Source organism: Myotis davidii, unplaced genomic scaffold, assembly GCF_000327345.1.
Source record: "Myotis davidii unplaced genomic scaffold, ASM32734v1 scaffold44, whole genome shotgun sequence".
Lineage (NCBI taxonomy): Eukaryota > Metazoa > Chordata > Mammalia > Chiroptera > Vespertilionidae > Myotis > Myotis davidii.
Window position 1 is genome coordinate 15979945 of NW_006299705.1, and position 15594 is coordinate 15995538.

The 15594-nt window shown below is 33.0% G+C and overlaps 1 protein-coding gene across 3 annotated transcripts in view; it reads left to right on the top strand.

Moving 5' to 3' along the window:
* SLF1 (SMC5-SMC6 complex localization factor 1) overlaps positions 1-15468 on the top strand; it is a 65085-nt gene extending 49617 nt beyond the window's left edge. For 2 of the 3 annotated variants that reach the window (XM_015571669.1, XM_015571670.1), the window contains 7 exons: positions 1154-1301; positions 6483-6628; positions 8112-8275; positions 9041-9174; positions 11058-11150; positions 11569-11751; positions 14476-15468. In XM_015571669.1, coding sequence (XP_015427155.1) covers positions 1154-1301; positions 6483-6628; positions 8112-8275; positions 9041-9174; positions 11058-11150; positions 11569-11751; positions 14476-14957 — 1350 coding nt within the window. In that variant the 3' untranslated portion in view covers positions 14958-15468. The remainder of the gene's footprint in view (positions 1-1153; positions 1302-6482; positions 6629-8111; positions 8276-9040; positions 9175-11057; positions 11151-11568; positions 11752-14475) is intronic. The other variant, XM_006775531.2, reaches the window with a different exon arrangement.
* The last annotated feature ends 126 nt before the right edge of the window (positions 15469-15594 follow it).

Genomic DNA, 15594 nt, shown 5'->3' on the forward strand with positions numbered 1-15594 from the left:
GGTGCCTCCCATCATGAAACTTAAAATCCTCGTGGCCTCATTCTTCAGAGTCTGTCGCCCAGATTCTAATGTCTAGCCTGAGAGAATACAGTGCGCTTGCTCCACAGAGTGATAAGGCAACAGGGGATCTGCACACCTACTAAGGATCCTGACTGGTTTTTTCCTCAGTAAATATTGTTTGGCATGCCTGGTGTATGTGCTGTTTGAGCACTGTCCTTGTTTGCACACACAAAAAAAAACAAATAAAACTTCAGTTTTAAAATTATTTAACTAGTAGCTTCTTGTGATAATGATGATGCCTTAGTGAAATATTATAGGTATATATACCTGTAAGAGCCTTGTCTGCTAAGGGCAAAGGAAATAACCCAGTAGTCACTGAGGGTTCAAAGTGCTAGAGATTTCTCTGTCACTAATCCCTTATTAGGCATAGTATGACTAGTATGATGGCAGAATTTAGCAGTTATAATCTATTTGGATACCCTAATAGTTATTAAAACCTTTTGACATGCCTTATACCCTACTGTTAATTTAGTGATTTTTTTCATGCCTAGACAAAATACCAAAAATACAGGCATTTCAGTGACATAGTTTTAATGTCATCGTGAAAAAGAGTTTATATTTCAATCAAATATTTTAAAATATTATTTCTATACTTCATTTTTATAGCTTATGTATTAGAAAGACTCTGTAAAATATATATTTTATATATTTCAGGGAGAGGAAGAGAGAGAGAGAGAGAGAGAGAGAGAGAGAGAGAGAGAGAGAGACATAAATGATGAGAGAGAATCATTGATAGGCTGCCTCCTGCATGCCCCCCTACTGGGGTTTGAGCCCACAACCTGGGCATTTGCCCTGACCAGAATCAAACCATAACCTCCTCATTCATGAGTTGAGCCACACCGGCCGGACGTATTAAAAAGATTTTTAAACAGTAGGGTAAAGCACACTTAATATAAATAAGTAAGGTTTGTATGTCTTGCTATAGGAATTTAATAATTTTTATTATAGAAGTGATAATATAAACAACACTCATACTTTTAAAACTATGATCTCTATACATCTCTAAGGTAATATTGGATATAATTTAATAATTAATAAATACTGAGAATTCATATATTTTATTTTAATAATACATTTCTCATCTTAATGTTAGGTCTTCAAACATGAACTAGCCTACTTATTGACTGGAATTCTTGGAGCAGCAATAGATTATTGGATCTTCCTTGGTCTTAAAATGGGTAGAAATGTGATGCGCCACATGTCTGATGACTTAGGAAGTTATGTTTCCCTTTTGTGTGATGGTAAGTTTGTCTGTGCTTTGTTTTTCTTAGGCCCATTGTGGAAATTGGTTTTGAGTTTCCTTTAGGCAGTCTGTAATCTTCAACATATCTTCATGTGAAGCTTTCCTTAAAATATTCACACACACACACACACACACACACACACACACACAGACAATATAAAGAGAAAGTAACAATTACCCATAATGAATGCTCCCGCACAAATAACCACTGTTGAGCTTTTAATATATGTCTTTCTAGTATTTCTAAGCATTTTTATATAGTTGAGTTCATACTGTATATGTAATTTTATTATTCTCCTCCAGATGTTCCATGAGCCTTCCCCAACACACATCATTTATCAGTTTATTCTCTTCATTAGAGCGAAATATTGCTTGTTTATGTATGGTGCTTTTGAACCTCACATGGTAGGAACTCTTCAGTACCTTTTAATACTTCTGGTTCTCCAAGTTGAGGAGAAAGCATGTGTGTCTCTAACCTTACCTATGCCATATGAACAGTTCCTAGGTCTCTTCTTGAATGAATACTTAACAGTATTAAAAAATGAAATAAATCGAATCAGAATAGTTACGTTTTAAAGTAACTTGTATTAACTTTGGTTATATCACTAGTTAAAACATTTTTCTATATACCTATTGCTGTATAATTTTTCTTATCCTATATAATTCTACATAATAAAACCCTAATATGCAAATCAACCAAATGGTGGAATGACCATCCAGACAACCTTCCAGACGAAGCCAGGGCTGCAAGGGCCAAGCCCCTTGCATGAATTTTGTGCATCAGGCCTCTATTTATAACATAAAGAGCTGCTACTATTTTTTGCCCCATTGAGTATGGTAATCTAACAGATGAGCATGGATGAAGCAAATAGAACTAATAGATTTGTATATATATTTAATCTTTCTTCCCATTATCTACTTTAAGGTTTTCTCTCACATAAGTTGGGGGAAGAATATTATTTTAGCAGTGTAGTGACAAAACTCATTTTTAGTGCTCACCTTATAAAAGATTTCTCCCTTACTTTTTTGGGTTTCCAGAATAAGGGAGGCTTCCATATAAGGCCTTATGTATATTCCTAAACTACAAAGCCAGTTTAGGGAGCTATGAATCCTTTTATTCCTGTCTATCTGTATTTTTATCTTTAGTTTTGTAATCCTAAATTCCTCAAATGAACATATTTTAAACCAAGTGAGCTATTTCTCGCCCTCAAATATAAAAGATGATTTGTATTTACTTAAAAATATTTTAGACTGCCAAGTAAAATATTCTGTTTTGTTATATGTGTTTTAATGTGTCTTTGTGTTATATAAAAGAAAAAGTTCTTGGATATGTTGTCAATCACTTTAATACTTTGTAAAGAGAATCTAGAATAAGAATCCAGGTTATAACTGGGCTCAGGATTTATTCGATAATGCCCTCTGCAAGTGAGGTCTCTTCTTACACTACTGAGGTTAGAAGATTTTTATCTAAAGCATTTCATCTCCTTTTTTTCTTTCTTTTTCATTGAGCTGAGGGGTGATTACTGTTCCTTTTGTGGAGTAGCTGTCCTTTGTTGCATGACTTTTTAACATTTCATAGCTCAAATTCAATCTTCCTTCAGAACCCTTTCTTATCATTTCTTTCCCACCATTCCTACTAGGTAGTTTTTCCTTTTCTTTCCCTTCTTCCCATTTTAAATACAGCAGGATTCTGACAGTATTTGCTTGCACGACACCTAAACATTCAGTTAAAGGGATTCCCTGTTTTAATTCCATTGTGGAAACCTATTTGATTTTGGCAGCTCAGGATAGGATTAGCAGTGGCTTCAGAGACCAACAATATAGTTATATGTGTTGTTTCCAGTATCTAGCGAAATATATTTTACCCAAAAGCCTGAAATAATGAACCTTTATATTAACAGGGTTCTACTATCAAAGGAGTACATTAGTTGTGGTGCTTTTTTTACTCATATTCTGAATTTCTCTTCACTTTAAAGGAAGATGATGTTATCCACTGTTATTCCCAATTTTCACATGACAAGTTTAAACCCAACAAGTTTGAGCCTGTAACTGACTTAAGCTAAAATTAGACTTTAACATTGCCATTGCTAACATGACAATTAAAGTGTTTATTATAGAGCTGGTAGAATAATAATACACTTGTCCCAAAAAGTGAACAAGATGTTCTAATAATGTTCTTTTTGTCAATATTTTGATATTTTGATGAACCATTTTTTTTCCATTTGGAATATTTCCTCTTTTAAAATAATATTCCTTTGTATTATTCTTCAGCTCAGTTACTATTTTTTGCTTTTCCTAAGTCATTAGTAAAGATGTTATAATTTGGCTGCTCTGTAACTTCTAGTTGAAGATATTGGTCCATTTTTCTCATTTATGGCATACTGGATGTTTTAGTTTTTCTTAGTCCAAAAGGAAAAAATTTATATTATGAAGTTACTCAGATTCAGATCTATTTAATTAATTTTCGTTTAATAAAATTGTTGTTATTTGTTAATTGTTTTATGGAAAATTAAGGCAGAAGATATTTTAGTAGGTAAGTGTCCATCAATCCCGCATAGAGGATTGTTTATTTCTAAACACTTTGAACAGAGTTTCCTTCTATTCATTTTATATATTATAATCAAGTGATCAGAATTTTCTTTTTTTATGCCTACTTGAAAATTCTGATGTATTGGCTTAAACTAAGGATTGGCAAACTGTGTTTTGTAAAGTACCAGGTAATAAATAGTTTTGGCTTTACAAACTCTCCAGCAGGGATAGGGAACCTTTTTTCTGCCAAGGGCCATTTGGATATTTTTAACATTCTTGCGTCATACAAAATCATTAACTTAAAAATTAGCTGCTATATTTGGTTAAACATTTAGTTAACTCACCCCTAATGCCTTGGCAGGGCCAGACTAAATGATTTGTAACCCGTGGGCTGGATGTTCCCCACCCCTGCTCTATAGTCTCTGTCCCAGCTACTCACTTCTGCAGTTACAGTAGGAAGCAGTGATACAGAATACATAAATGAACATGGTTGTGTTCCAGTAAAACTTTATTCATAATAATAGGCAACAAGACATAGTTTGCATATCTCTAAGCTTATTTTTTCTCTTCAGTGGGAAGAAAACATTATCAAAATCTATATTTTTCACATCTTTAGATAATTTTAATAAAGCTTTCTTTGCCTTTGTTAGGCTACATCATCATCATCTTTTGCAGATAAGTATTTTTTCCAAACCTTCTCCTTTTTAAAATCTCTATTCTAATCCTTCTTCATACTTCAAGCCTCTTCCGCAAATTAAATTTTTATGATTTACTAGTTGTTTCTAATTGTTTATGTTTACTAATTGTTTACAAAATGTTTCTATTCCTCTCATTTATTTAACATATTTTTATTGGCCCTCTAGCAGTCATTGATCTAAACACTTCAAATGCAGTGGAAAAATGAAACAAAACATGGTCCTTGCTTTTCAAGCTGCTGACCCTTTGCTGGAACTTAGGGCGAGTGTTTGTGAACAAGTGTGCTCAGGCTGTTTAAGAGGAAGCCTGGGTCTACAGCAGCCCTCCATCTCACACAGATGGAGTGCTGTTGATTTTCACATCCAGATGTTTTGGATATTCTTCCTGCAGGCCCTGGTGCTCCAGTCTGGGGAGTCCCTTGTGGGGCTGGCATCCCTTATTTCACCTCCACAGCAAACGTAATTCTTTACTGACGCACATGGTGTAGGACCAGCCCCTTTGGATCTCCTCTACTCTTGTCTGTCTCCATGTGATGACTTTTATATTTCTTAGCTATAGGTCTTCTGTTCAGCTAGTCTTCAGGTGGTTTTCAGGGATCTATAATTTAGCTGTAATTTTGACATGATGGTGGAAAAAGGCAAGTACAACATTTACCTACTCCACCATCTTGGCTGGAACATCAAAACTATCTGGCCATTCTATCCAATTTTTAAAATGTATTTTAACATATTAAGTTTATTTTGCTAATTTTATTGACTTTTTTCTAATTCTATATTTTTCTAGTGTTTGTAGTTTAATCTGCCTTATTGTATAATATCACAACTTTTTTTTCTTTATTGATTAAGGTATTACATGTGTTCTTATCTCCCCATTGCGCCCCCCCACCCCACCCCCTGTCATGCTCTCACCCCCCTGGTGTCTGTGTCCATTGGTTAGGCTTATATGCATGCATACAAGTCCTTTGGTTGATCTCTCCCCCTTCCCACCACCCTCCCCTACCTTTCCTCTGAGGTTTGAAGGTCTGATCGATGCTTCTTTGTCTCTGGATCTGTTTTTGTTCATCAGTTTATGTTGTTCATTATATTCCACAACTTTTTTATTTTGTTTGTTGTTGCTTAATTTTAGCTGTTTGGTGTCCTATTGATTGGTCTTTCTAATTCTTTATCATTCCACTGTATTATCTATTCTCTTATACAGAGAGTAATATTAGTAGAGAACTCATCATATTAAATAAATTTCATGGGAAATAGTCACTCTAGTTCTTTATCACTTTGAGTCATGTGTACTTTTATGCATTTCCATGTTATTGGAGAATTTTGAAAAGAAGAGACTTGAGATTCTTGGTGTTTTTGTTTTGTCATTTAAAATTTATACTTTTCCTCCCACTTACCATAGTAGGGTGGGCACAAACTTCTATGAAACCCTTATACATTCTCCTGTGTTACATTTTTCTGTTTTTTCTCCTTCTCTGCAGTGTCATGATTCATGGGTTTTGTCAGGGAAGGGGTATAATTTATTTTTTCCTATAAGCTCAAGATTGATCACTGCAAATTAAATACACTTGTACCCATGTAAAAAACAAGTACTGGTTTTCCAAAGGTGCAACCCTGTTGTGGGAAGAGATCTTGAACATTAATTGGAAAGCATAGTAATAAATCCCATGTCTATCTATTCATATATCATCAGTCTATTCAGATGTACATATATAATTTCAAGACTTTTATTTAAAATAATAAAAAGTAATGATTGTTTCAAATGTGAGAACATTACCATAAAACAATTTCTCATCAAAGGCAAGGAATAGGAATATTATCTATTTTTCATGGTTTAAAATTATGTGGGTGAATTTTACTGGTGTAGAAATCATGAATAAAATCTATGAAGGAGATAGTCTATAGAAAGAAATTTTATCGGGTGTAGCAATAACTATATTTACTTCTCTTGTTTTCTACAGACTTTTCTTCACAGGAATTAGAGATTTTCATTTGTTCCTTTTCCTCCTCTTGGCTTCAAATGTTTGTTGCAGAGGCAGTTTTTAAAAAGTTGTGTTTACAGAGTTCCATCAGTATTTCTTCTGAGCCACTTTCTCTGCAGAAAATGGTAAGAACCACTTTTAATTTCCAAGAAGTGAGTCTGTAAATTCAACATTAAAATATTCTTTGTTGTTTCTAATAATTATAGCATATTAGTCATAAATCTTTAAATTTATATATGAGTATGTAATAATTGAGTAATTAGTGAATAGAGAGTTTAATTACTTGAGAGTAATTAAGGATTGATAGTAGGAAAAAAAAACAAGAATCTTTATGTCCTAATCATTTGCCATAGCACATAAGATTATTATTTTTGGAAAGACTACTGTCATTTATGACAACATGGATAGACCTTAAGAATATTATGATAAGGGAAATACGTCAGCCAGAAAAAGCTAAGAACCATATGATTTCACTCATATGTGGGATATAAAACTGAAACTCATAGACACAGACAACAGTATGGGATTACCAGAGGGAAAAGGGTGAGGGGGGAGTAAAGAGTAAAGAGGGCCACATATAGTGACAGAAGTTGATTCGACTTTAGGTGGTGGGGACGCTATGAAATACACAGATCATATCATAGAAATGTACACTTGGAACCATATAATCTTATTAACTAATATCACCCTGATAAATTTAATAAAAAAAAGGAAGACCTAGACCTGAAAAATATTCTATGTAGTATTTAATGGTATTTAAAATTACAAATGGTTCCCAAGGTTCCTGTTTATTCTGTATATACACACACATAAGCTACATTTGATCCAAGTTTTTTCCAGTTTTTTTCTTGACTTTTTTCTTTTAGACATTGATTTTAGAAAGAGAGGAAGGGATAGGGAGAAAGAGAGAAACATCAGTGAAATATCAGTAGGCTACCTCCTGCACACCCCGCTACTGGGGTTTGAGCCCACAACTCAGGCTTGTGCCCTGGCTGGGAATCTAATCAGAGATCTCCTGGTGCACATGGGACAACGTTCAACCAACTGAGCCACACCAGACAAACCACTTGGCAGTGGTGCAGTGGTTTACCTCATTAATATCTAGTATTTCCAGCAGTTTCTTCAACAAATGAGAAACATTGTTTTTAATTGGTCAGATTGGGCAAATCTGTTTTTGCAACAATCCTTGTCTTTAACAACTTTTGCACTCTTTATTCTGTTTATTCCAGACTTGTTTTCTGTTGAAGGAAGACATTAATAAAATGGAAGTGACAAAATACCAGTTGTACATAAACCATAAATATGTAAAATATGCAAATGAATTATAACAGGTTGGGAATAAGACTAATCAAAAGAACTTTTCTAAATGAGCATCACAATTGAATTTGAAAAAATAATTATTTTTAAGAAGGCATTTTTTTTTTTATGTACGTCATATGTGGAACTCGTAGCTTTCTTACTAGCATGTTCAAATTAGATTGGGTGATAACCATAGTGATAAAGACAAGAAAATATAAACAAAATTATATGGTGAAATGAATCAAGTAATTTTTATTGCTTCCCAGGTCTTTTTGGTGGATAAACTAATATATTATTCTTTTTCAACAGTTATATTCATATTTGCCAGCTGTGGGGAAAACTGGTATGCATGGTATTGGAAAGATGCATATACTAAAGAAAAAAGAACAGCGGCCTTGTCTTGAATCTCAGAGGGCCTTACTAATGCTGAATGGTGCTAAACAGAAACAAGTTGAAGGGCTACCAGAGTTACGGTGTGTAATGCTTATACGCCAAATATGCTTTGTTTTAGAGACAGCCCTTTTCTGAAACATTCCTTGAATTTTATGATTATCTGTGATACCTTCTGATTTATATTGATTAGCAGAAACTCAGTTTTATACCTATAAATGCACATGATCCAGAGTTTCCCTTTCTTTAATTCAGGGCACATGCTTTCTTTCTATAAGATTAAGTGCTTTCCAAAAGAAATAAAACTATTCATTACATTATTGCTTCACACAATTTTTGTCCTATGATTTAATTTACCACTCGAATATAATAAAGGTGGATTTCACAAAATATGGTCATGTGAGATACTTTGAATTGGTGTAATAGCTACCTCCCAAATGAGAAACTTTTCTCTAGAAGTTTGTTATATAAAACTCAGAAAACCAGAGATATTTTTAGGAAGAAGAGAATAGGATCAGATATTAAACCAAGAATGGGCAGCAGAGGCCTGCATTTTAATTTTTGCATTTTGCTTTATTCTCTCTGCCAAATATCATTTATTTGGTCTCTTCTGTACATGACATTTCATATTCATAAACTTTTCATTGGGCAATTGGAGTACAAAGTTAATAATATAAAAATTAATATATAAAATTTGTTTATGTACAGTTGAAATAAATGTAAAAATAGAAAGCAGTAAAGATTTGAATGAATAAAAGGGTTTAAATTAAAAGAGCGCCAGATTTTTTTAAATACCCAATGCCTTGGTGGAAAAAAAAAGGCTTTTTTATTTCTTACTTTCTTTTCAGTGAACTGAACCTTGCTAAATGTTCCTCATCATTGAAAAGGTGGAAAAAGAAGTCAGAAGGAGAATTGTCTTGTTCTAAGGAGAATTGCCCCTCTTTAGTAAAAAAGATGAATTTCCACAAGACTAATTTAAAAGGTATTTCAAATGTCTCAAATAATATATGCTAGGAACTTTTCATGGTTGTAATCAGTATTTGCAAGTTTTTTACACTGGCCCTGACGAGTACCTGAACTTAACTGTTAGAGTAGGTCCAGGAAACATTTTTCAGAAAAGTATTATTTTTTTGAACTGTCATTTCTTTGAAGAAAGTAATTTTTAATACCCAGTATAATAGAGTATTCCTTCCCTTCTTCTCTCCCCCTGTCTCTCAAATACAAAACACAGTGTATATAGCTCACATTGGTTTTCCCAGACTTGCCCTCCTTACTTTTTCTATCTCAACCTGTGCTGCTTAGGATCAGTGTCTTTTGATTTGAAAGTATAATTCAGTCTTCATCTCTCTCAGTCCTAGACATTTTGTGAACAAAGAATGAGGACTAGGCTATGTTACATAGCTGTGTTAAACATATGGACTCTTTTCTTCCAGGCATTGAGCCCAGACTATGAAATGTGTTTGGCTTTTGGTTCTAACTATACTGGAACCTCAGTACTTAAAGGATGGAGTAGCAAGAATAGTGTTGTAATAATTCACTCCAGCACCTCTTTTACTTAGGCATCTCCTAACTCACAAATATAAGTTACCTTTTACAAGTCTATTTTTGGTCAAAGTAAACTTCTGAGTCTCTTATGTGTAGTATTGTCTTTTTAATTCAAACATCATTATGACACCAGTGGAAACTGTAATAGTGAAGCTCTTATACCCTTTCAACATGATATAAGTTCATAATTGCATATCAAAAATTCAAAATAACTGCTCATTTGGCTCGAAATGTGGGAAAAAAATGTATTAAGTGAAAACTCAGGTATTAACATCACAAAACAGTGTCCTTTTTCTTTGTTTATTGTGTCAGAAAGTAAAATGAATATGAATGACTAGGCTGAACAGCAGAAGGAACTGAGAGGGAAAAGAAAATTGAGAAGTAGCAGAGAAAAACTTTAAAAGCTTTTCAATGTATGTAAAAGAATGTTTTGGTAGAAGTTACAGAGATAGTCTATAAAACAGAACACTGAAAATGTGCTTAGTACTTTACAGCAAGAAAAAATTTGATTCAGTATTTCATTTGTTTTTAAGTACTTTTAAGTTTTTCTTTTATTCCCCTTACTTCAAAAGATCACTTATATCTTACTAATCTTGGTTATAGCATTGATAGATGAAGACTGTTTTAGCCAGCAGGCACTAATTGCTTTTCTCCTAGAAAAACTTTGCCATTCTATTTGTCACTCTTGTTCGGCTTTAAATGGTGCTGGGGTGTGTGTGTGTGTGTGTGTGTGTGTGTGTGTGTGTGTGTGTTTATATTAAGATTCCTCCATTTCTCCTTCTCTGTGCTGCTGTAGCCAAGCCAGACAGCCTATTGAGAAGCAGCAAACCATCTAATGGATTTGAAGTTCTTGAGTGTGTAGAGGCACTCGTGCTTAGCCAGAAACATTCATTTGAATTAAGCTATAAATGCTGTATTAAAAAGAGCCATACATTTAACGTAGGTTCATGAATAAATTTAAGAGAGGGCAATTGCACTTTAAACTTTTATTGCTACAAAACCCAGTATTTTTGGTGTTCTCTGATCATTTGGGGTTTTATAGCAGGATTGAAGCTTTAAACCTTGAACTATGGGGAGACAATGCCTGTGTTAAATCTTTTGCAGTAGAATTTCATTGCTGAATTGCTGATAGAACAGAAGCTCTGTGGATTGGTGGGGCTCCCTCCCCCTCTTTATTTAATGCGAGATGTTTAAACCAGTGAAAAGGAATACTCAATAAATTATGTTATGGGGCCAGATCTTCTAGTTCATGCCCTTTGATTATTTTCTTTAGTTGCTATCTTGTCTTCTCTGGAATAATCTATTAATATTTTATGGCAGGAGAAACAGCCCTCCATAGAGCTTGCATAAATAACCAAGTGGAGAAATTGATTATTCTTCTCTCTTTGCCAGGAATAGACATTAATGTTAAAGGTAAGTTCTAAATCTTTGTGATCTAATCCAATATCTTAATATTTGTGATATTAAATAATTAAATGTCAATGTTAAGAAAAATAAGTATATTTTCCTAACATATCTTTAAAATATTACCAATAGTAAAACCAAGAAATTTATTATAAATTGATTTATAGCTAGTAGTGCAGAAACATTTTTTGATGTTCATATTTTGATCAGATCCCAACATCAATGTTCTAAAATTGTTTTAATATATTTAAATTTATTTTCCTTACAGTTATAAATATGATTGCACCCTAGGCATTTTTATCAGAGCATTCTATTTGTATATGAAGCACCTAGAAAGTCGCACTGACAAGAGAAGTAGAGTATCATTACTTTACTACCTAAAGTCCTACTTTTGCTGTTTTAAAACTTGTCTTGATTTTTAATGTAGACAATGCTGGCTGGACGCCTTTGCATGAAGCCTGTAACTATGGCAACACAGTGTGTGTCCAGGAAATTTTGCAACGTTGTCCAGAGGTAGATCTGCTCACTCAAGTGGACGGGGTGACTCCTTTGCATGATGCACTGTCAAACGGACATGTAGAAATTGGCAAGCTGCTGCTCCAGCATGGGGGTGAGTGCATTTATGCTAAACGGGTTTTGATAAATTATCCAGTTTTTTATGAATCTCTCAGAGGTAGATAGCATTTTATATATTTAAGATCTGTAAGGAAAGATGCTTTATTTTATATTAATGAAAAAATAAAGAAAAAAAGTCTCCTAGAATCTGAGCACCTTTTAAGAAGGAATTAAAAGCCTTTTCATAATATTTACTTATTTATTGTAGAATTAAGCCTGTTTAAGTTTGTGAATGAAAATGTATTTTTAATTGAGTGTGTTTGTTTTAAATTAATTCTCATACTTAAAGTGTGTAATGTCTTTGTGAAAAAGCCATTTCTGAAATCTTATTATCTTATTAATAAATGGATATAAATGTTCAATTGTGATTACTTAGATTTTTCATTCTTGTTTCATTTCCTATATATAACTGCTAACTCAATTTTTTTAATGAGTCATTTCTTTACAGACTATTAAAAAAAAGTATCCTCGAATATCTTCATTCACATTTTGCAGTCGATTAAGTTAAAGTAGGAAGATTTTTAAAAGGTAATAAATGTTGTGCAGGGATTTGGTAATGGAGGCAACTTGAGCTTATATTCACCTACTGCTTTTTCTGCTGATATTTTATCTTTGCTTTCATTACCTCACCCCTGTTCAATGACATTCTTCTTATATATGAACTTAATAATATAAATTTTACATCAAAATATTCAAAGCAGGTTTGCATTTTAAAAGAAAAACAAAGGAAAACTGATGACTAGCTTACAATGCAAAAGTAAAGATTCATATAGATGTACTGGGATTTTTTTAATACTAATTTTAACTTGAAATTTAAAATTTCTTTCTCTCATAATTAAAGCTATTTGATTCTGCATGAAAATAAAAAGCATATTTTCTTTTGATGTCTTTTTACACTATATCTCTCTCTAAGAAAGGCTGTGCAGCTTGGCAGCTTAAGATATTTGGTTATTTATAGTCTTCTCCTGCCCCCTAAAGGCCTTCATGTGTGTGTTTTACTGACACCATTTTATAATAAATATATTTTTCAGTACATTTTTTAGTACTATATGTTTATTGAAACATAATGTTCTATCTTCTAAGTGTTTTATTTTTCTATTCAACCGTGTATCTGACATCCCAAGCCAATATTTGACCTTGCTTCAAATATTCTAAGTGATATAACAGCCATTATTATATTAAGTCCAAATCTTCAGAACAGCATTATACCAACCAATGTGAATTTTCCTAGGGTCCTTGGTTAAAATGAGTCCCTTGTCCTAAGAGGAAATCTACTTGTACTTGCATTTATCAAGGTCCTTTGTCAGTCATACAGACTAATCTTTGCTTTAGTCATATTCTAAGTTTGGGCTTGTCAAGTGCTTTGATACCATCATTTTAATAACTATATTACTTTTTCATTGTGAGCCACTCAGTCTTAAGAGCAATAACTTTAAGAGTTTGTGTCTCTAAAATCTTTACTTTTGGTATCTCGTGTGTCTGCAATGTTTTGGTAATTTTTAAAAATATGTTTTTATTGATTTCACAGAGGGAGAGGGAGAGAAAGATAGAAACATCAATGATTAAATTGATCAACTGCCTCCTGCATGCCCCCTACTGGGAATCGAGCCTGAAAACCCAGGCATGTGCCCTGACCAAGAATCTAATCATGAACTCCTGGTTCATAGGTTGATGCTCAACTGCTGAGCCACACTGGCCAGGCAATGTAATTTCTTTTAACAGGAGTAACTTTTAGCAATATTTTTGAAATATCAACATAATGAAAAGAAACCTAATACTGATTTAGAATTCTCTTTTTCATAAATTACACATGAATCATATCATCAGTGGTTGATCTTTTATATGAAATACATTTTATATAGACCCCCATATATATCTGATCACATCATTAAAAATTTTAGTAGGTATAAACTATGCTCTTTCTGTGTCAATATGATCTATATTATATAGTAAGACCTCATTGCCTGCTAATACTAAAAACTTTCTATTTTATAGCAAAGTATATAAATAATTATAAGAGTTGACTGACATATATACAAATATTTCTGTACTTTACAATGTGACCAAATACAGAGTTATTGTTTTGCTCTTTCTTCATCATCCTTTACTGTGTAGAGGACACACTCTATTGCCAGTGGTTTCTAAGTAGTCGGTTAGAAAATGGGTTTAGCTAGAATAGATGGATGAAATCTGAGTTTGACTCAGAAGAGTTAACACTTTATTTTTTTAACGTCAGTTACCTATACTAAAAATTGAACATGAACAATGATAATGAAAGATTCTGTGTTTGTGCAAGGTTTTGCAGCCTTTGCACTGCTGCAATCACCTGTCATCAATGGAAGGGGCACTACTTTTCCCCTTGATTTATGAGATACTTTAAGACTCTGACACAATTTAAGATGAATATTTTAGTTAATGTATTCTAGGAACATTGAAATTTTTATTTCAAGATGACAATTTATGAAGTTTCATAAAAGTTTTTTTAAAATTATAACCATATATATTACTTAGGCAATTCCCATTAGGCAATGGACTAGAATTTTGGTTTCTCTAAACATACCTTTAGTCAGTCAATATGTATAGCCAGTTAATGTCAACATGAATTAGTACAAAATATGATTATAAACAGAGTCCTGGGTGCTTTAGATAAAAGGAGAGAGAAAACAGCTCTTAAGCTGCCAAAATAAAAATGGTTTAACATTTTGCATTCTTTTCACAGGCCCAGTGCTCTTACAGCAAAGGAACTCTAAGGGGGAACTGCCCTTGGATTATGTTTTATCATCTCAAGTCAAGGAAGAACTCTTTGCTATCACAAAAATAGAAGATACAGTGGAGAACTTTCATGCACAAACAGAGAAACATTTTTACCACCAGCAACTTGAATTCGGCTCATTTTTACTTAGTAGGATGTTGCTAAATTTTTGTTCAATTTTTGATTTATCTTCAGAGTTCCTCTTAGCTTTCAAAGGGTTAACTCATCTAAATGAAATGCTTATGGCTTGTAAGAATTATAAGGAAACCACCAGTGCTCATACTGACTGGTTGTTGGATCTTTATGGTAAAAATATAAAGACTTTGCTGAAACTCCCAAATATTCTTAAGGAACTCCCTGAGAATTTAAAAGTCTGTCCTGGAGTACACACTGAGGCCTTACTTGTGACATTGGAAATGATGTGTCGGCCAGTCACAGAGTTTTCATGATGATGCCAAAAAATATGAGTCAACTTTCTAAACCTGCTCAGTTTGCTTTGTCATTTACCTGCTCATTAACATATTTTGCTTTGATTTATTGACAGAATTTGCATCCTGTATGAATTTTAAAAGCACTTAAACAACTTGTACAAAACTATAGTTTAGGCTTTTCTGTCTTTTTCCAGTGTGGAATTTGACTCAAAAGTAAAAAAAAAAATAGTTTTGCTTGATATACACTACTTTCTTTCATCTTTATGATTATTTTTGTTCCAAAAGTGATATTATTTATCTATTTATATTGTATATGTAAAAATTTTTTTAATTTAAATATTTTTTTCCAATCAAACTGTAATGTTCTCTATTTCAGGTGTTCCAGGTCTTAGAATCATGGCAAGGTTATTCATGCAAATATTCACCTATAAACATGTAGTTTGCTGTTTCTTCTCTGTAGACTCTTGGACTAAAGTATCTATTTTAGTTTTGTGTGTTTCTAAAATAAATATTTCTAAAATTACAATAATTCTTTTGTTTTTTAAGTGCAGTGGATGTGCAGAATTTAACAATATGATCCCTTGATCTATTTTATTATATCAGTTCACATAAAAGTGTTTTTACTCTGTGTAACCAATACTCTATAAGTGAGAAC